Raw genomic sequence first — 21995 nt, 5'->3', positions numbered from 1 at the left:
TATACTAATGAGGGAAAGATCGGGCGGGGCCTTCACCCTCTGATGACACATACAAAGGGAGGATATCAATCAAAGAGTTTCTGCAGACGGTTTTTATCAAGTGATATTATAATAAAGAAACTTAATACATTTTTACCATTAAAAGCTGGTTGTATTCACAGACTGGTGCCACACAACTGTGTTTAAAGTGATTTTTGCATAACAAGTCCCCTTTAAACAGTATATTTTTAAAAGAACATTAAAAAAGCATGTTTCCAGTAAAAATAGATGTGCTTAGGCTGTTATATTAACATTTTAGACCTCTAATAAGACTTCAGGCTTGGACTTCTGCAATATTAAAGTGGGTTACGTAAAACCGGTAACATCAGGTACATGCAACACCCAGTTACAGAATCAAAGCCGGCTGGTATCAGGTGCACAGAGGATATCACCCAGTATAGCTTCTTCTTTTTTGTTCCTGGAGAGCAGGGTAAACTGAAATGTGTGAAAGAAGAGAACGAGATCTAACATGTCACCCTTTGTTTTTCTCAATCTTCAGATCTTGGCGTAGCTGAGAATGGTCTGAGGTGATTTGTGTGGGACACAGGCATCACGATTGGGGATCCCTGTGGAGAAACGCTCCAGCATTTCATCTGGATGTGAGGACCGCTCTAGTTATCCGTCTCGCACCTCCTCTGCATCTTTTCTTTATTTATTTTTTTGGTTTTTTTCTTTTCTGGCTGTGAGGGGAATATGGGGGGAGCAGTCAGCGCTGGCGAGGACAACGATGATTTGATAGACAACCTGAAGGAAGCCCAGTATATCCGCACGGAGCGCGTGGAGCAGGCCTTTAGAGCTATAGACCGTGGAGATTACTACCTGGAGGGATACAGAGACAATGCCTACAAGGATCTGGCGTGGAAGCATGGGAATATACATCTGTCGGCGCCGTGCATCTATTCTGAAGTGATGGAGGCGCTGAAACTGCAGCAGGGCTTGTCTTTTCTAAACCTTGGCAGTGGCACTGGATACCTGAGCACCATGGTGGGCCTCATCATAGGTGAGAAACCCTCGAATGCAGGATGTGGGGATTAGATTTAAAAAAAGAAAGAAAGCACAGCAGATATATAGAGGATGGAAATGATTGATTTCTATGGTTTAATTTACTTGGATTTGTTGAGAATAATGATAGTAATCAAAAGAAAATGAAGAAATGACAATTTAAGCTGCATAAAAGATCATTTTTGTTTGCACTTAAAGGGCGCCTATGATGAAAATCATCTTTTGGAGCTGTTTAGACAGAACTTTGTGTGGGTATAGTGTGTCCACAGTCATATTGAGGTGAAATAAACACAATAAGTCTCGTTTTTTAGATTTCCTGATGTTAAAACAGGATCCAAATCCCTCCCATTTTGAGGCCCACCGCAACGTGACGTAGGAGTGCGGTTTCCCCCGCCCACCGAATTTATTGACAGCCGCGTATTAACATGTCTCCGTAGTTACTAGGGTATATTTGATTAGGGTATAATCAAAGCAACTTGACAGGACGTGCACAAAACAACCAATATTAAAAGATCTGTTCAGCTCTCTGTGATCATCAATCATCATCAAATGTGATCAAGAATGGGTTTTACAAGTTTAAAACGTTTTTAAAACGGTGCATGTTTGTAACGAATTTCAGCAATTTATTGTCTTTATCACCACAGCTACGTGTCAGAACAATTATAAAAGAAGACTCTTCAATCCTGGCTTGTGGATGTTAAATCAGGTTCATTTTGTACAGTAACATAACGGATATGCGTAGAGCAGTGGATATTAACGTGTATCGTGTCACATTTGCCGTGCAAATACAATGCAATCTCGTCTTCCTTCTTTTTTGTCCTCGGCTGATCACATGCCTGATTGTTAGTTCATGTTTACTCACAGTGGATTAACTAATGTTAACAAGCATGAATTAAAATGTTAATAATTAGCGCTGGGCGATTTAGCCTAAAATCTAAATCTCGATTAATTGAACATTTTAACTCCATTACGATTAATGAACGATTATTTTATTTATTTATTTATTTATTTAATTTTTTGTCCTCATAGTTCACTGTTCTATACAGTAAATATGCACACATATTACAAGTGCAAGATTTTACTATCTATGATTATTTACTGAACATCAGCATGAACAACTGAAATTAAAACACTCATTGCCTGAAACCAAACAGTCACTTTTTTCTTATAAAAAAGGTAAAATAAATAACCTGGAGACAAAATAAATATTTTTCAGTGTTTTACATATTAAAAGTAGAAACAAATAAATAAAGTAAGTCTTGCATATCATGTAAATAATATTTTAAAAAGTGCATTCATTCATTTTCTTTTTGGCTAAATCCCTTGATTAATCAGGGGTCCCCACAGCGGAATAAACCATCAACTTATCCAGAACATGTTTTACGCAGCGGATGCCCTTCCAGCTGCAACCCATCACTGGGAAACACCCATGCACTCTCATTCACACACATTTTTAGTTTCTAATTTGTATATTTAAATAAAGCAGTTTAGAAAATCTGTAATACAAAACATGTTTGCGCTAATTATGGTTTCATTGACTTGGATTTGTTTAGAATAATAATAATCGAAAGAAAATGAAGAAACGTGCACAACAATAAAAACTGTACACAAGACCATTTTCCGACTAAATAAATGAGCTTTTTAGGCTTGATAGAGGAAGTGCTACTTTAAGGCGAGACACAGCAGGCAAACAAAGAAAGTTTTTTTATGTACTTGACAATTTTTGGCTTTTCATAAAGTATTTTTGAAATCGAATAGAAAGAAAATACCCAGAATATACTTTAAAGAGTTTATTTTATTGCTCTTTATCAATTTTTGTCTGTACATTTAAATTAAAATATATGTTTTTAACGGCTGTCATAAATCTCCACTTGCATTCACCCAAACTGTACATTGTAAAAACGGTTGGGTCTACTATGTCAAAGGAAACAAGAATTTTATATATATGCAAATTGGACTATATTTAATTTCATATTGCTAATTTGCATATTTAAATAAAGCATTTAAGAAAAACTGTAATAATAAATTTAACAAAAAATGTTTGCGTTTATTATGGTAATATAACAATTAAGAAAATCTGTAATACAAACATGTTTGTGTTTATTATGGTTTCATTTAACTTTGATTTGTTTAGAATAATAATACTGCCAAGTAGTGTTTCAGAAGTGTTATTGCAGAGCAACACAGACAGAACGCATAAGTAGAAGTATAAATCACAATGTTGTCATCTACATGCATGGGATGTGCTGTAGAGCAGGGGTACACACACACACACGCACACACTTTCTGACTTAATTCTGAAGTCTTTCTTATTTTTTAAATATTTCCCAAATGATGTTTAACAGAGCAAGGAAATTTTCACAGTATGTCTGATAATATTTTTTCTTCTGGAGAAAGTCTTACTTGTTTTATTTCGGCCAGAATAAAAGCAGTTTTTAATTTTTTAAAACCATTTTAAGGTCATAATTATTAGCCCCTTTAAGCTATATATTTTTTCTATAGTCTACAGAACAAACCATCATTATACGATAACTTGCCTAATTACCCTAACCTCCCTAGTTAACCTAATTAACCTAGTTAAACCTTTAAATGTCACTTTAAGCTGTATAGAAGTGTCTTGAAAAATATCTAGTCAAATATTATTTACTGTCATCATGGCGAAGATAAAATAAATCAGTTTTTAGAAATGAGTTATTAAAACTATTATGTTTAGAAATGTGTTGAAAAAAATCTTTTAAGAAATTGGGGAAAAAAATAAACAGGGGGGCTAATAATTCAGGGGGCGGGTTATAATTCTGACTTCAACTGAATATATATATATATTTTATAGGTGGGCATAGTTAAATTTTTTAATCTCGAAATTAATCTAGATTAAAATGGCTCATTTGAATTCTGTTGAAGGCATTCAGAATATGTGTGGTACCCAAATAATAAGTCTTTGAAAACGGGTTTCTCACTGGCGTATTAGACCAGGGGCTCATCTCCTGTTTCCAAAATGCATCACAAACTTCTTGAAAAACTGTTCTACTATGATCATTGGTGATGAAAATAAATTATGTTCAATAAGATGTACTTGTGTTTACTAACTGTTTATTCAGTTAAACATCAATATTAAACTGTAGGCCTACATAAGCTCCAAACTGCGATTTCATACTTGCTTTTGATGTACGTACATATGGAAAATGCTGCTTCTCAATGCCAAGTTCACAGAGCCCTGACGGTGTGTCAAACATTGAGTATAATTACGATTTTAATATGATTAAAACAATACTCTGATTAAGAGTCTACCATGTAAACAGCATTTTTATTTTATTTATTTATTTATTTATTTTTTATGTTATTTTATTAATTTTTTTTTTGGATTACCTTAATCCGACAATCATAACTGAACTAAACAGAGATTTAAATAAGATATGGAGTATGCATATATTAGTGGCATTACTGACAAACTATTACCGTCACGTAGGACTTTTCGCCATATTTTCCGACAAGATACAAAGGCGGCTGTCAGTAAAGGACTGGACACACACACATCGCGAAATACGGAAGTTTTTTTTTCTTTCCGTTTGGCGTGCGTTATTAAATTTCATAACACTATCACCAGTCCTTACTCCTTATTTGCGTCTAATACCCCTGTTTGTCACGGCGCATGAATGAAATGTTTATGAGTTAAAGTGAAACTGCCGAACTGCAGTTAGTCAGGCATCCTGCTGATTTGATTCAGAAGGGCACTTTTTTGTCAGACGGCTCACTGGTCAGGTATATATCTGCACTAAAATATCAATGTGAAAGTCATCATAGCTTGCATAGAATAGACCCAGCTCCCAACCCAACTTTGACAATAGATTAACGGCGATATTTTTTTAAAATCGCACGATAAGAGTTTCGCGTTAACACTGATAACGGCCCACACAGATACATATACATATATACAGGGTGGGCCATTTATATGGATACACCTTAATAAACTTATTGGGAATTTCACAAGAAAAAACTATGGTGTGCTTGCTTTAACGTAACTTTACTCTTTCATGAGTTATTTACAAGCCACCCTGAAGCTCATATGCAAGTTTGTTTTACATTCTATGGCAGAAACACCATTAAGCCTCGCGAGATCCTCCTGTATGGGTGCGCGTCTGTTATAAAACAATCACAGGACATTAATTTGGACAACTATGTGGATATATTAAATAGTCCACACAAAAATACACAAAGAGAGACTTTCACTTCACACATAGTTTTTAAATGAACAGACTAGCGTGTACTAGTTGCAGACGTGATCATGAGGCCTATAAATCAGGCTTAACTGTTTTAGTTCAAAATAACCTGTATTACCATGCTGTAAATGTCTCTGCTTTAGCTGGAAGGGGAAAAAAGCTGTTTTTGTGTGTGTCCTAAAATGCTAATGAGCTGCAGCTCAGCCTTGTCAGTTTATACTCCTTATATACGGCTTTCAGAAGGTGTGTTACGTGAGTATTAAACTAACTTTTATTTTGCGTCAACTGTCAAACACAAGGTTAAAAAACACAAAAATGGGGATGTTTATGTTCCCACAAGAAAACTATGAGTTCAGAAACGGTGCTTGCTGAAATACTCCTGCTGGAGTGACTTTGCAGATCTTTTTTCATGCTCAGACAGCAACATTATGCACTAAAAAGCGTAATAGTAGCCATTAATTATTTGTTTAAACCTCGCACCTGATTGTAATTGCAGCTTTGAATCGCATCAAGATAATGTGCCTTTTTGCACTACAATTATTATTGTTCATTTTTGAAGTCAGAAGCCTTGGCAGAAATTGGCATATAAGTTGTCTCATACTGTTTTAGATGCAGACATGAAGGATTTCTCACATATTTGCCACATATTGAGTAGATGTATGGTATTACCCTTCTTGTTTGATATGATTTTTAGTTGAGGGGACATTAAATTGTTTTAAAACAATAAAAAAGAAATCTCAAACGCTGCATTGAAATTTTTATGCTGTACTGTATGATGTTTTTGTGAACGTCTATCTTAAATCTAGGGGATAACATTTATAATGATCATTCAACGTTTATTTTTTTAAAGAAGTCTCTCAGCATATGTCTTCAGTGTCACATGATCAGTGCTTCCCAAACATAGACTTTACTTCGGCAGGCCGCCCGCAGGTATATTAACGACTGCCCAAGTATATTTAGTGACACTTTTTTTTTTTACTGTTATTATTATCATCCTTTTACACAATTATTATTATTTTTTTGTAGCCGGCCAATATAAACAAGCATCCGCAAGCGATTAAGTAGTGTAAAATCTTCTCTCCTTTACCCGTTTCTTACTGCTGGTTCTGTGTGTGCGAGAACTGTCAACACTCCCACAGACAGTCTCACATGATCTGCTGACCCACAGAGACCCCCATCTTTTTGTGTCCGGCTGGGGTTGCTAAATCCCAAAAAGGATTTGGTTTTGCTTTCGTTTTATAAGCTGCTGTTAATTTTATGCGCACAGCCACAAGAGCGAGAGAGACATTAAATAATTAATTCTTTAAACTAAACGACTCAGAAAAACTTGACTAAATATTCAGAGAGGATGAAATTACATCTAAATTATCTGCAGAATATTTGTACACCATTAGAAATGGTTAAAAAATTAATAAATATATAAATAAATAAACAAATAAAATAAAAATAAATAAAATAAAGGCATAGTTCACCCCAAAAAAGGGTAATCAACTCATTTGTCTTATTTAAATAATCTACATTTTTTGTTCTTGCAATTATTATATTATAATTATTTATTATAATAATATATTATAATTAATTATTATAATTATTTTAGATATTGTCTGTTTTTATTCCTTTTTCTGTCATTGATTTCTCATTTGCTGTGTGTTTTAGTAATTTGATGATGTCAATATGTTACATATACACATCTAAAATGCTTTGGCAGTAATGTACTAAATGTCATGCCAATAAAGCAACCTGAACTGAGTCAGTGGGTGCACAAGACTCCTGAATAGAATAAAAGAGAAATATTGGATTTTTACATTTTATTTTAACTCATTGAAAAGAAAAGGTTTAAGAGAGATAATAATAAAATAGTGTTAAAAATCAAATTATGTTTTGTTTGTTGCATATAGTTAACTATTTTTGTGCTGTGGGTAAAAGGTGTGTTTCAATGCCTACCACCGCAAGTTAACCTAATATTCTAATATGCTGATTTGCTGCTGAAGAAACAGTTCTGATTATTGTCAGTGTTGGCCAAAAATTTGTGCTGCTTAATTTTTTTCTTCAAGATATTTGATGAAGATTAACACATAGGCACATGTTCATCAAAATAGTTTTGTTATTGACAGGAAACATCAGGTAATGTCTTGAGATTTGATTATTTTTGTTCATTTCCAGGTCCATTTGGAGTAAATCATGGTGTGGAGCTTCATAAGGATGTTGTGGAGTACGCAAACGAAAGACTGGATGACTTCATCAAAAACAGCGACAGCTTTGACAGGCATGTTCAAGTGTTATTTCGCATTGTGTTGCTGTAGATTTTATTGTGGAATATAACAATTCTATTTGAAGTATTATTGCAAAAAAAATAATGTTTTTAAGGCATGAAATAGTTAATAGGTGGTTCATGGGTATCATGGGTCTGTTTCTACCTGGTTTGAATGTGTTCATAATATATACATGTTAGGGTTGGGCGATGTTAACCAATTTGGCATTATACGATGTCCAATGTGAAACATCGCGATGGACAGTGGTGTCATCGTAGGTGGCGGTGAATTTAATTATTTATGAATAATTAATTAATTCATAACTAATTAATTATTTGTAGCCTACAGTTACACTACCTGACCCGCATGGTCTTTGTTTTAGCCATAACTGTGGCCAGACAGAATCTGCGGACATTTTTTTGCTATTTCTGCACAGAATATTGTTAAAAATCTGTGGATATGCGGAATGATTTTGGGTGTATCATAACTAAAAAAACTCAATATGTTAAAAAAATATACATTTTTAACTTTTATTTAATGTTTACAATGCAAATCCTTTTAGATCCATTTATTTGGCAAACAAAACATGTTTCTCATATAATATATCTACCATATATCTACTACAGACAAAAATTATTACTTTACAGACTATATTGTAAGTAAACCATATGAACGTTTTCATATTAGTCAATGATATATCTAAAAAATTAATTTAAAAACTGAAAAAATATAAATATATACACATTTACACACAACTAAATAAATAGACTTAATGATGGGCTAAAAATCTGCGGAAATCTGCCGACTTCTGCACTCGGGATTCCATGTGGGCTTACCTATAACCAAATCATAAATAAATAAAAGATAAGTTATACACAAATTACCACCTGTCAATCACTTTTTTTTGCGGGATTCTGGCATGAATAATCGAAGTGATCTATGTCGTTATAATGGGGTTGACAATCTTGGGTGGTAAAAAAGGTGTACAACCAACAGGAAGCAACCAACAGTATCTGAGGTTTTTGTTAAAATTACTAAGTACAAGCATGAAAGCGAAAGATTGAAGCAGCGTACTGACGCTGTGACGTTACCTGATAAATTCAAAAGACAGAAGAGTCGTTAGATAGAGACAAGATTAAATAAATATCACCTTTTATATACACCTGTGTGTGTGGTCACGTGATGTGCGTTTTCAGTGGTATAGTATGGACGAAGATCTTTTCAGAAATGTTAATTGTAACACCAGTGTGGACGTGGATCGTTTTCATTCTAAAATGCCATTTTAAAACTAAGACGTATTAGTGTAAACGGGGCCTAAGTGTGTGTTTTTTGCGAGCGGGTTGCTGCTGCAAAGGGGCGGAGCGGAGCATTGTGCATCGTGCTCAGCATCGGACTGTCTATCGGCTATCAGCCCAACCCTATTACACGTACAGTTGAATATTTCTTTCAAATATTTCCCAAATTTGATATTAACAGAGCAAGGTAAGGCTGCGTAATATTGGACACAATCTGACATTCCAAGATTTATTTTTTTATGCGAATTATTATTATTATTATTATTATTATTATTTTTATTATTATTATTATTTTGTTAGCGAGTGCATCAGCATAAAATATACCGAATTACCCAAAAATACATCAAATAAACAAATTAAGGTAGGGATGGAAACAACAGAACGAATATAAAAAAAAAATAAAACACATTTCGATAGAGTTTAACAGTATTGAGATGTAGAAATTCAATAATCAAATGTAAAATAACACCGCATGGAGTCTTTGTTGTAGAAATACATGCTTTAATGTATAATAACACAATAATTCATTGTTAAAAATGCGAACTTTATAACTTCTTGTGCCCAAATTAGTTTGAAATCTTAGTCACAGGCCTGGAAACACATCAAAATAAAAATCTTTCACACTTATATTAAGATTAAACTATTTCAGTCAAATCATGTACACTGAATTGTGGTTCATGGTTAATTGTAATCCCAATTTGGCATTGCAGATCCTGCAATGTGACTATTGCGGATTCCCACATTGTGATATTGATACTAAAACAAATTGATATGATAAAGTTTGACTAGAATATAAGCTATTTGTAAAATTTTTTTTTTAAGCAATTTTAGGGTCGATATTATTAGCCCTTTAATAATTTTTATTTCCGGTTGGCTATAGTACAAACAACTGACTAATTAACCTAGTTAAGCCTTTGAATTGCACTTTAAGTTGAATATCTTGCAAAATAACTTGTAGCATTTTATGCACTGTTATCATGACAAAGACTATATATACAGTGCTCAGCATAATTGCGGACACTCTATTTTTAATATTTTAATCCATTTCCCAGTGAATATATATAGGCAGTGTATTTTAGTACATTTAAACAAAACAGATTTATTAAACAGATATATTTATTACAATAATATTGTAGTCACCAAACATATTTAGAAATTGAAAGATAATACAATTAAATTCAACCAAAATATTGCAAAAAAAAATTACAACCTGTATTTTTATTAAATTTTTTGCTTCTCTTGATTTTTTTCCTCTTTTTAAAAAATTTGTATTTAATATTTTTCTCTGTCATATAGATTTGGCTGTACTATTTTTTGACTTGTTATCGTAAGTTATTTTGTTAGATAAGCTCCAGATTTGGCTTCAGTATTGACAAATCTAATGTATATGCGCAAATATAATATTGTATAGGTTCCTATTAAAAATATGAATTTAAAAGATAGATTTGTGAGGGGTGTACGTATATATATGCTGAACACTGTATATATCCTCAATATGTAGGTCAGAGTTTATTTTTTTGTCACGCAAAAGTAACAGCACACTGCTTTTCATATATAATAGGAGTTAACATCAAGGCCCATGGCATAAACAGAGCAAAGCACTGAACAAACCACCTGCCAATGAAATAGCAGTGCGCTAACAACAGCCTAACATTATGTTGTTGAGTTCTGCATGGGCAAGCACACTCACATGTCCTTCAGAAATTCTAAGAATTCTTTTTTTTACCCATGAATTTAAAAAAAGCAATTTCCCTTGTATTTAACATCTAGAAACACAAGGGAAATTGTATAGTCCTCTTTCAAAACCTCTCTTCTTTAATCCTCGGGTAAAGGAGTATTTCACACTTCTAGTTCAGAAGCAGGGTTAATACTGGATTTTATACACTGCTACAGTGCATTTTGGCAAAATTAAAAGGCTGAAATAATGCATTATCTGCAATACTATGGTAAAAATGCAATCACATGCCTTATATTCATATGCTTTGGAAATTCAAACACTACAACAATATTTAAAGGGATAGTACACCCCCAAAATGTAATCTGTCATTATTTGAAGAGTTCAAATGCAAAAACCTCCAAGTGCCATCCGAACCTTTCTTTTGAAATGAGCATTTTTTTTTTCCAGCTCTTATTTCTAGGTTCATTAATTTCACCTTTATGGCAAAATGTAGGTTATTTTCATAGCCTTTAACAAGAATGAACTGAATATAAATATAAGAAGAATTTAATGCCAGGAGAAATTTGATTTTGAGTATTAGCATGAGTCCATCAGTGTTTGTATTTGCTTAGAGTATTTACTGAATGAGCTCTGTGCTATGTCCGGCAGATCACATTACTTGTGTCTTTTTCTTTCTTTTTTTCCTGTTTTACCACATTTTAATCTGTTTTTAATCATTTAAAATCTTTGTTGCTTTTATTATTATTATATGTTTTTATTATATAATTTTTATTAGTATTACTTATTTTATATTATTATTATTATTATTTGTTGCTATTTATATAACTATGCTATTTACACCCGCTTCTATGTATTGTTTAATAGCATCAGTCTGATACGTCAAGACAACTGCTTCTCCTGACCTCAATAATGATGCATGACAAAAACAGATGTTTGCAAGCAGTAAATATATGTGTGTGTGTCCAGTCCTCAAGTGAAATGTGTGTGTGACCCAGCAGTTGTGTGTGTGACAGGTGCTCCCGCAGGTGTGTGTAGAGCACGGCAGACCACAGAGATCTGATATTTACTTATAGTAATTCATTCACTGAGAGTTTATCAAATGCGTCCGTATGGAAGATTAATAGGGCAGGCTTGACTAAATCAAAGTTAACCACAGGTCTGCGGCAGCATTAATGTGGCTTGCTTCAGTCTCAGTTTACCTCACTGCAGGCACCTGCCAATCTAATCCATAGGGTTTTTCGAAACCTCTATTTTTAAATCTCTGGGTAAAGGAACATTTCTCAATTACTGTATAATTCAGAAGCAGGGTAAATTCTAGATGTTAAACCCTGCTACGGTGCGTTTTGGTGGAAAAATTAACTGGGTGAAACTAGGGTTGGGCAATTTGGCCTAAAATATAAATCTCGATTACGTGTAATGAGCGATCATTTTATTTATACATTTTTTTATTTCTTAAATCTTCTGTAAACAAATATTTTAATGTAAATAATAATTTTAATGTAATGGAAAATATGCCGTCTCAAGGCATCTCTGGTGCAGTTTCCAATCATCGTCAATGAAAGAGTAAAGTAAGGCTCAAGAATGAGTCCATCACCCTACTTGACCAGAGATCAGATGTAACTGCAAAGTGTGGCTAACAGAGCGGGGTTACGTCACTCCAAACATGGTGGAGAAAATAATTGAAAAAAATCGACCTGGAAGTCGGCATCAGTGGTGTAGTGGTTGGTGCATCGACACGTGCACTCCGGTGCTCACAGCGACCCGAGTTAGGTTCCCCCCTTGTGTTCCTGTGCTGATCCTTCCCCTCTCTCTGCTCCCCACACTTTCCTGTCAATACTTTCTATTGTCCTATCAATTAAAGGTGGAAACCTAAAAAAATAATCTAAAAAATATATAAAATAAATTGACCAGAAAAAATTTGATCAATTATAGGTTATGAATGTCGATTTCATTTACTTTTCGATTAATCGCCCAGCCCTTGGTGAAACAATATGTTTTTAGCATAGTATGGTAGACAATCCAATCACGTGCCTTTTTATTCACACGCTTTGGAAACTCGAACACTAAAACAGTATTTAAAGGGACAGTTCACCCCAGGGATAGTTCACACCTCTTATTTGTAGGTTAATTAATTTTACTTTTATGCCAAACAGTATGTTATTTTCATTGCCTTTAACATGAAATAACTGAATATAAACGTAAGAGGCTGAGAAAAAGGCTCATTATACAAGCGAAATCGATCTTTGCATGTTCTCCCATGTTGGCGTGGGTTTCCTCCGGGTGCTCCAGTTTCTCCCACAGTCCAAACACATGCGCTATAGGTGAAGTGGGTTAACTAAATTGGCCATAGTGTATGTGTGTGCATGGGTGTTTTCCAGTACTGGGTTGCAGCTGGAAGGACATCCGCTGTGTAAAACATATGCTGGATAAGTTAGCGGTTCATTCTGCTGTGGCAACCCCTGATGAATGAGCTGAAGGAAAATGAATGAATGAATGGTAGAAGTCAGTGGGTAAGTATTTTTCAAAGTATCTTTTGTGTTCAACAGAAGAAATAGATAAAGGTATAAACCACACAAGGGAGAGTAAATGGTCATTTTCATTTTAGTTGAAATATCCCTTTAAGGAAAAAAAAAAGAAGTTAAATAGTGACTGAAAACTTGGCAATTTGGAAAGAAAAAAAACGCAGTTACAAAAAAAAACCCACTTCCAAGAAACTAATGGAACAAGCGGGACCAAAAGATTTTGTGTTCGTTTTTGTCCCTCATTGCCTTCCATAAATTCTTACTGTTATAGTCGGTTCCCAGCTGTTTTGAAAGCCTGCACATCATTAAAATGCTTTTCCCCATGTAACCTCAACTCATTCATTCATTCATTTTCCTTCGGCTTAGTTTCTATTTCAGAGGTCACCACAGCGGAATGAACCACCAACTATTCCACCATATGTTTTATGCAGCAGATGTCCTTCCAGCCGCAACCCATTTCTGGAAAACACCCGTACACTCTCATTCACACAAGCAAACAACAAATGATGCACAAACAGCAGCATGAATTCATAATGAATGCATCACAGCACGCATAATATGAGGTCAAACAACCCTGTCACATGAATCATCTGTTTATACCACTGGATGACGCATGTTAACAGGCTGATTTGAACTATTTACTGTACGTGGGAATCTTTGGAAAGCACATTTAAAAGACTGACACAAAACTCTTTAAATAAACAACTTGTATACAGTTAAATTATTCACCCTCCTGTGAATTTTCTTCTTTCTTTTTTAAATATTTCCCAAATGATGTTTAACAGAGGAAGGAATTTTTCACAGTATTTCCTATAATATTTTTTCTTCTTGAGAAAGTCTTATTTGTTTTATTTCAGCTAGAATAAAAGCATTTTTTTCAACAATTTTAAGGTCAATATTAGCCCTCTTAAGCCTTATATTTTTTGATTGTCGACATAACAAACCACTACTATACAATAACTTGCCTAATTACCCTAACTTGCCTATTTAACCTAGTTTTAACCTAGCCTTTAAATGTCACTTTAAGCTGAATATTACTAGTAATATTTCGATATACTGGTATTTTGAAAAATATCTAGTCAAATATTATTTACTGTCATCATGGCAAAGATAAAATAAATCAGTTATTAGAGATGAGTTATTAAAACTATTACGTTTACAAATGTGTTGAAAAAAAATCTTCTTTCTGTTAAACAGAAATTGGGGGAAAAATAAACAGGGGGGGCTAATAATTCTGACTTAATCTGTATTTTTACCATTTCTACATTATTTTATTTATTTGTCGTGGGCATTTTAACATATGTTTCTTTACTTAACCAGATAAAAAACCCATTGAGATCGAGATCTCATTTACAAGGGTGACCTGGCCAAGAGGTCCGGAAAAATGACTTATGAAAAAAAAAATAAATAAATAAATAAAAAATACAGTTTAGTTCTTCAGCTATATCACATTATAATATGTTAAAAACACATACGTTGAGATTAATGACCTCTTTATATATTAATGACTTCTTTTTTTATATACAGCGCAAAATATTTTTAAATACATGCTGTAAATGGTTATTTTGATACAGTAGAATAGTCATTTTAGACTGTTTAAATTGGAAAACAAAGTTAAGATTATTATTTTTGGGACAACTTATCTAAACATACCATCCAGCAGCAAAAAAATATAAAAAATTATTATTTAAAAAAGTATTATTAATAAATACTGTATTATGTTGGGATTAATTCTGATTAATTTATTCGGTTGAGTCTTTTGAAGCAATTTTTAACACTGACAACTTTAACTTTTTGTTAATCTAAATATAGTTTTTGAATTTTTTTTAGCAAAAATAAATTGTAAATCCTTAATATAATTTATATCTCCAGTATACATTTTTTTCGCTGTGAAAATGGCCATAGAAGCTCGTAACAACATCACTAAATACTCTAATATTATTTGAAATGCTAAAATAAACACTTTGTTTTATTTGTATTCTCTTTTCTTTGCAACATGTACTTTTTATCTAGGGATGCGCGTTAATGTGTAAAACAATAACCAAGATTGTTTTAAGCACAAACATTTTGATAACGTTCTCCAAAATTTGGCTTCAGCATATTTATTGATCTGAAAGAAATCAAAGCCCATGTGATTGTAGCATTTTGCAACCATATTGGAAGAGCTGCACAATATATCGTTTCAGCATCGATATCGCAATGTGCGCATCTGCAATAGTTACATCACAAGATATGCAATGTTGGGTCTGAATTATAGTTGACCAGGAGCCACAGAACACATGTGATTTATAGTGTCACTGCTACGTTTAACCATAATAGATGGAAAGTTTGGCATATGCATGTGCTTTTAAGGCCTGTGACTGAGCATTTCAAGCGAGTTTAAAATATTTGCACACAGAAAATTATGCTTGGAGGTGTAACAAAGATTAACTGTATTTATTTCTAATGGAAAATGTTTTTCTTACTTTTTGTCTTCTAGTCCTAATATCAACATTTCAAAGCAAAAACAAGATTATTTTACTCTCCATTGGCAAATATTTTAGCTTGTTTTAAGGAAAACCTCTTAATTTTAACTTATTTATTTTGAAGTTGAGATATTTTGACTAGAAACAAGCAAAAGTAAAGTAAGAAAGTCATAATTTGCATTGTGATTATTCACCTTCTGTACCTGAATACTGTTAGATTCCCCAGAAAACTGTCAAATAGAGCTATTCAAACCATCTTGTGAAACCGTATTCATATCGCAATATTTATCGCAGAAAAATAAAATATAGCAATATCTAATTATTCCAGTATTGTTAATCTTCATCAGAAGGTTTTGTGAAAAAAAGCACTATTAAATGTAGCAGTCGTGCTACAGACATTCTGGAGTCTAATCGTAAATGTGTGCTTTCAGGTTTGAGTTCTGCGAGCCACACTTTGTGGTGGGCAACTGCCTGGAGATTTCCTCAGACAGTCATCAGTACGACCGCATTTACTGCGGCGCTGGAGTTCAGAAGGACCATGAGAACTACATGAAGATCCTGCTCAAAGTCGGAGGGATTCTGGTCATGCCAATAGAGGATCAGGTAAAACACAGCAGCCACAGTCAAAGAGAGATTTTTACACTTACTGTAAAAATATGTGTATGAAACTACATGACAGAATATTTATTCACAGCTCTGTGTCTAAATTTTTATTGATGAATCATTTTTAGTGGATAATTAAAAGCAATTTTACCACTTAAATCAATTATAATCTATTTAAATAATTACTAAATAAAACAATTATTAAATAAATCATAGCTAAATCAAATTTGAAAAAATAGGAAAAATTAAAGCTAAGTAGGACTATTTAAAAATAAATATTTTCTTAAAACACAATAAAATTAAAAACTGAAATTAACTATAAATACATTTAGGTAAATAATTTATGAATAATAAGGCGCAGTGGGTAGCACGACTGCTTCGCTGCAAGAAGGTCGCTGGTTCTAGTCCCAGCTGGGCCAGTTGGCATTTCTGTGTGGAGTTTGCATGTTCTCCCCGTGTTGGCGTGGGTTTCCTCCGGGTGCTTCAGTTTCCCCCACAGTCCAAAGTTAGGTAAGCTAAATTGCTAAATTGTAGTGTATGTGTTTGTGAATGCAAGAGTGTATGGGCGTTTCCCAGTGATGGGTTGCAGCTGGAAGAGCATCCGTTGCGTAAAACATATGCTGGATAAGTTGGCTGTGGCGACCACAGATTAATAAAGGGACTAAGCTGAAAAGAAAATAAATGAATGACTAGCAAGTAAACACAAGTGTAGTTAATCATTTTGAATAATAATAATAAATATTTCTTTCCTAAAATGGTGAAACTATTAGTTTGATCGAGCAATAATAGATGGAATTTAGTATATTTATTTAACCATGACTCTAATATGTTTACAAAATGGACTAAGAATGAAATGTAATCGCATGATTTATCAACATTTTCCGCTAAAGACAAACATACTTGTGCTGTCTTTCTTTAAAGTAGATGCCACTTGGCTTGATTTGTGGATTTATCCGGGGGGTCTTAAAAAGTCTTACATTTCAAAATCAAAAATTTTAGTCTCAAATTCACTTTATTGAGACTCACAATATTGTGTTGTAGGTCTTAAATCATTTTAAACAGGTCTCAATTTTCTTCTGTCCTAGTAAAGCTTATCAATCGGTCCGACATCTAACCAAACACCAACAATCCATCTCAATAAATAGGTTTTTTATTGCCAAGAGATATAATTAACAGCAGTTGTTATACATTTTTAATGCAAACTCTTCAAATTCAATTCCCTAATCAGGGAAGGAAAAATAAAAACAATTACACAATTCCAACATATCCCTTTACATGACCTTCCATTTAAACAAAAACTATTTACAGAAGTATGAGGGAGCGGACATAATATTTTTATCAGAAATGCATTAGGTTGAATATGAGTTAAACTCAATCCATTTGGACCAAAAGCCAACAAATATATTTATTTGATTATTCATGTAATTGTCTCCATAATACATATACTTTTAACAACATTGTACTTGTTATTTAACAAAAAAAGAAACATTATGGTGAAAAAAAAAAGTGTAAGTGTTTTCTTGTTTTGACACATTAAAATATGTGACTAAGAAATAACCACATCTGATTTCTGTTGTTGTTGTGGCAAGCAGCAGAAAAGCTAATTTTTCAATAAACTCTTAATGATATATACATATATCTGTGGTTTGGTGATCTTGCTGATAGTGCGTGCGTGTGTGTGTGTGTGAGAAAGATTTATTAGCGTGTCTGTTTGTGTTGTCCAGCTCACTCAGATCATCAGGACGGGTCAGAGCTCATGGGAGAGTAAGAATATTCTGGCTGTGTCGTTTGCTCCTCTGGTTCAGCAGAACAGGACAGACAGCAACAAATCTGAAGCCGTGGTGCTCCGTGAGTTTGTTAAATCTCTACTCAAACCTTCAATACTTCTGTTTAAAGGCTGTTTGTCTCTAAATTATTTTGTTAATTGATCTGAAATCTCCACTAGTAAGCAGTCAAGTCAAAATTTCTTTCTTTCTTTCCTTCTATATATAGATTTACACACATACACAGTTGAAGTCTGAATTATTAGCCCCCCCTGCTTATTTTCCCCCCCAATTTCCGTTTAATGGAGAGCATATTTTTTCAGCACATTTCTAAACATAATAGTTTTAATAACTCATTTCTAATAAATTATTTATTTTATCTTTGCCATGATGACAGTAAATAATATTTGACTAGATATTTTTCAAGACACTTCTATACAGCTTAAAGTGACATTTAAAGGCAAAACTAGGTTAATTAGGTTAACTAGGCAGGTTAGGGTAATTAGGCAAGTTATTGTATAACGATGGTTTGTTCTGTAGACTATCGAAAAAAATGCTTAAGGGGACCCTATTTTGATCCTAAAATGGTTCATAATAAATTTAAAACTGCTTTTATTCAAGTCGAAATAAAACAAATAAGACTTTCTCCAGAAGAAAAAATATTATCAGACAAACCGTGAACATTTCCTTTCTCTGTTAAACATCATTTGGGAAATATTTAAAAAATAAAATAAAATTCAACCGGGGGCTTGTATATATGTATATATGTATATATATATATATATGTATATATGTATGTATGTATATATATATATGTGTATATATATATATATATATATATATATATATATATATATATATATATATATATATATATATATATATATATATATATATATATATATATATATATATATATATATATATATACACGCACACAAAAGTGTGCATATATATATATATATACACACACAAACATATCCATATATATATGTATATGTGCTAGTGCACATGCATGCATAAAAATCTGATAAATGATGAATAACGTTTTTTTTTCCTATCAAAAATGGTGGGAGGGAATTTATTTCCCCCTTGGATTTCGTGTAGCAATATAAAATATTATGTTATAATTTTATAAAATATATCCAAATACATATAGAAAATTTTCCCGTTTTATTTGATCTATTAAAAAACATTAATGATGAATAACTTTTTCCTCAGCATAAATGGTGAAAATGTACTCCCCAGCTCTACCCCCCCCCTCCTTCTTTTTTCATGCAACATTAACAGAGGGTATTAATAAAACATTACTTAATTTTTAAGCCAGTAATATGTCAGCAAAATAAAAAAAAATGTAATGTCTGTTCAATAAACAGATTTTAGTTCTCGAAATATTATGTACATCTCCTAAATCTCTGATAATAATAAACTATTGTTTTGTGATTTATCGTGGAAAAAGGACATGTTCAATTTTCCATTAAGGGATAGTTTACTAATTTACTTGTTACAAACCAGTTTAATGTTTTGTTTGTTTTGTTGAACACAAAAGAAGATATTTTGAAGAATGTTGGAAACTACTGACTTCCATAGAAATGTTTTTTCTACCATGAATGTCAATGGTTACGTTTATAACATTCTTCAAAATATCTATCAATTTTGATGTTGAAAATTCAACTTTACAGTTTAACAAAGTTACTTTTATTGATATTTTAGCAGTTAATAAATGTATTAGAAAAACAATATAATGTATAAGAAATAATATATAGACAAATGAGTCTGTAAAATTACTGAAAATGTACTGGTAGTTTTTGTACCGTAATATACAACACCAACCCAGACAATATATCACATTAACCCTTTAACTACCACACCAAGAAAAAAATGTTTGGATTACATCTAATGTCGCTAGTTTTTTAACACATTCCATAAATTCTAAAATATCAGCCTCTACCAAATGGTTGATATGTCGGTTCATGGTAAAAGTACCCGACTTAAGACATATACTATGAAAATATGAAGTGTAAGACCAATTTATTTAAAATATATTCAAAATAAAAAATTTTTGTACACTAAATCATCTTTATTTTTTTTAAAGTATGCCATAAAATATTCTCAGATTCTACATGTTTTCCTGTTTTGTTTTGTTTTTCAAATAAAACCAAAACCAAAACCAAATGTAGTAGTGCAATAGGATTATGTTTGTTATATGTATATATATTTTTTGTAAACTAACAATTCTGTGTGTGTAAGCCATTATCATTATTTAAAACAGTAAAAACAGTTTGGTACAACCGTTTGGTAGAGTCAAAGGGTTAAACCTTTAAAAATGTTCAAAAGTCACTTTCAAGTGTCAAAGGTGCCATAGTGCAATACAAAAAGGATAAGTAAACCAATAAAAACATGAATCACAAAATACTGAAAACTTCTGCGATCTCCTGTGTCTTCCAGCGGCTCTGAGTGTGCGGAGTCTTCAAGACCTGTCCCGAATCTACATCCGCCGCACGCTGCGCAGCCTGACCAACGAAGAGAACCCAAACCGCACCAACACTCCGCGAGCTTCTCAGAAGCGCAAGCGCAGACGCTGTCGTCGCCGCCGCCGCCGCATCAACACATACGTGTTCGTGGGCAACCAGCTGATCCCGCAGCCCCTCGACAGCGAAGAAGACGAGTGCATCGAGGAGGAGAGCAAAGACGAGGAGCAGGAGAAAGACATTGAGCCCATCAAACCCGAAGAGCCGCAGGTCAACCACCTGAGAGACAAAATCTTGAGTCTGCCGCTGCCCGAGTCGCTCAAAGCCTACCTGCTGTACTACCGCAAGAAATAAAGTCTCTTCACTCTTTTCTTTGTTTTTTTTTTTGTTGTTTTTTTGATAATGTAGCATAATTTAAACATTTAAAAATGGGGTTTGGGCTGAATTTTTATTATTTCATGTTTCTTTTTCCCCAAAAGAGACTTGATTGTGCTTGCTGTGTTTGTTCTACATAGTAATATTCACATTTTTGAATGTGATGATTTTTTTTCCCCACTGCTGAGGACCTCGGGAGGGCTTAGAAGCTTGTTTGTTTTCTGAAGAGTTGCTTTAATGTGATGGAAGCTATTTTTTCACTGGCTTGTATTGTTGTAAGACCAGCCTGTTTGATGAGTCCAATAATGACAGTTTTCTTTCTTTTAAGTTGTAGGAAGAATGAAAAACTCGAGTCATTATTTTTGGGACTGATGTATGCCTTTGATTCCCTTTGGGTTTATTTTGCTGTTAATGCTTTGGGTATCTCTTTGAACTGTTTTAGTGAATTTCCATCTAGAGATGATTGTTTTGGCCTGTTATCTGATTTTTTTTTTTTTACATTCTAGGCACATTTATAAGTACTGATATTGAGATGTCTCTTAATCGATGATGTACTTTTTTTTTTCTTGGTTGTTTCTTTCATCTGCGAGTCGACCTGAAGACCTAACGCTCCACATTCTGCTTGTGATCATTGAGATGTAAGAGACGTCACTGTTTGTGTCGGTTTGTAATCGGTGATTTCACGCTGTCGTAACAACTTGTTTGCAATATATTGTCAGCATATGAAATCTTTGGCTTAATTTCAGTTATTCAATTGATTGTAAATGATTTTCTTATATTAAATGGAATCTAATCACATTTACAAATCATGTCTGTCACATTTTACAAATTATGTACAGATTGATACAATAATGTTGCGTTATTGTTCACCCAAAAATGTAAATGTACTATTTACTCTTCCTCAAGTGGTCCCAAATCTTTTATGAGTTTCTTTCGTCTGTTTAACACAACTGCAAATATTTTTAAGAAAGCTGAAACCATTGACTTACATAGTAGGAAAAACAAACATGCCTTGAACTATGCCTTATAATCCTACTGTTGTTCATATAGTCCCTGTATAACCTTTAGCCTATATAGACGTTATAGACGTACCTACGAAAAAAAATCTATTTCAGTCATTGTTTACCTTGCTCACAATGATGTTTATCCCACTTGTATGCCTTCCTTCCTTGCTATTTCGACGAACATAGGTATATTTACCTCAGAAGTTAAACTACACGTACTATTTACGTTTGTTTGGCAGAGCGAGGACAAAAAATTTGCGCCAAAATGTCTCATGAATGCGCATTAATAGGAGATGAGGTACCACTTGA

At 33.2% G+C, this 21995-nt stretch overlaps 1 protein-coding gene across 1 annotated transcript in view; it reads left to right on the top strand.

Annotated features, from left to right (window-relative positions):
* Positions 1-21480, top strand: part of pcmtd1 (protein-L-isoaspartate (D-aspartate) O-methyltransferase domain containing 1) — a 34737-nt gene extending 13257 nt beyond the window's left edge. Inside the window, exons 2-6 of the mRNA XM_056450995.1 lie at positions 539-1039; positions 7422-7524; positions 15902-16073; positions 17798-17921; positions 20285-21480. Coding sequence (XP_056306970.1) covers positions 733-1039; positions 7422-7524; positions 15902-16073; positions 17798-17921; positions 20285-20661 — 1083 coding nt within the window. The 5' untranslated portion in view covers positions 539-732 and the 3' untranslated portion in view covers positions 20662-21480. The remainder of the gene's footprint in view (positions 1-538; positions 1040-7421; positions 7525-15901; positions 16074-17797; positions 17922-20284) is intronic.
* The last annotated feature ends 515 nt before the right edge of the window (positions 21481-21995 follow it).

This window comes from Danio aesculapii, chromosome 24 (genome assembly GCF_903798145.1).
Source record: "Danio aesculapii chromosome 24, fDanAes4.1, whole genome shotgun sequence".
Lineage (NCBI taxonomy): Eukaryota > Metazoa > Chordata > Actinopteri > Cypriniformes > Danionidae > Danio > Danio aesculapii.
This window is presented reverse-complemented; position numbering and strand designations above follow the sequence as displayed.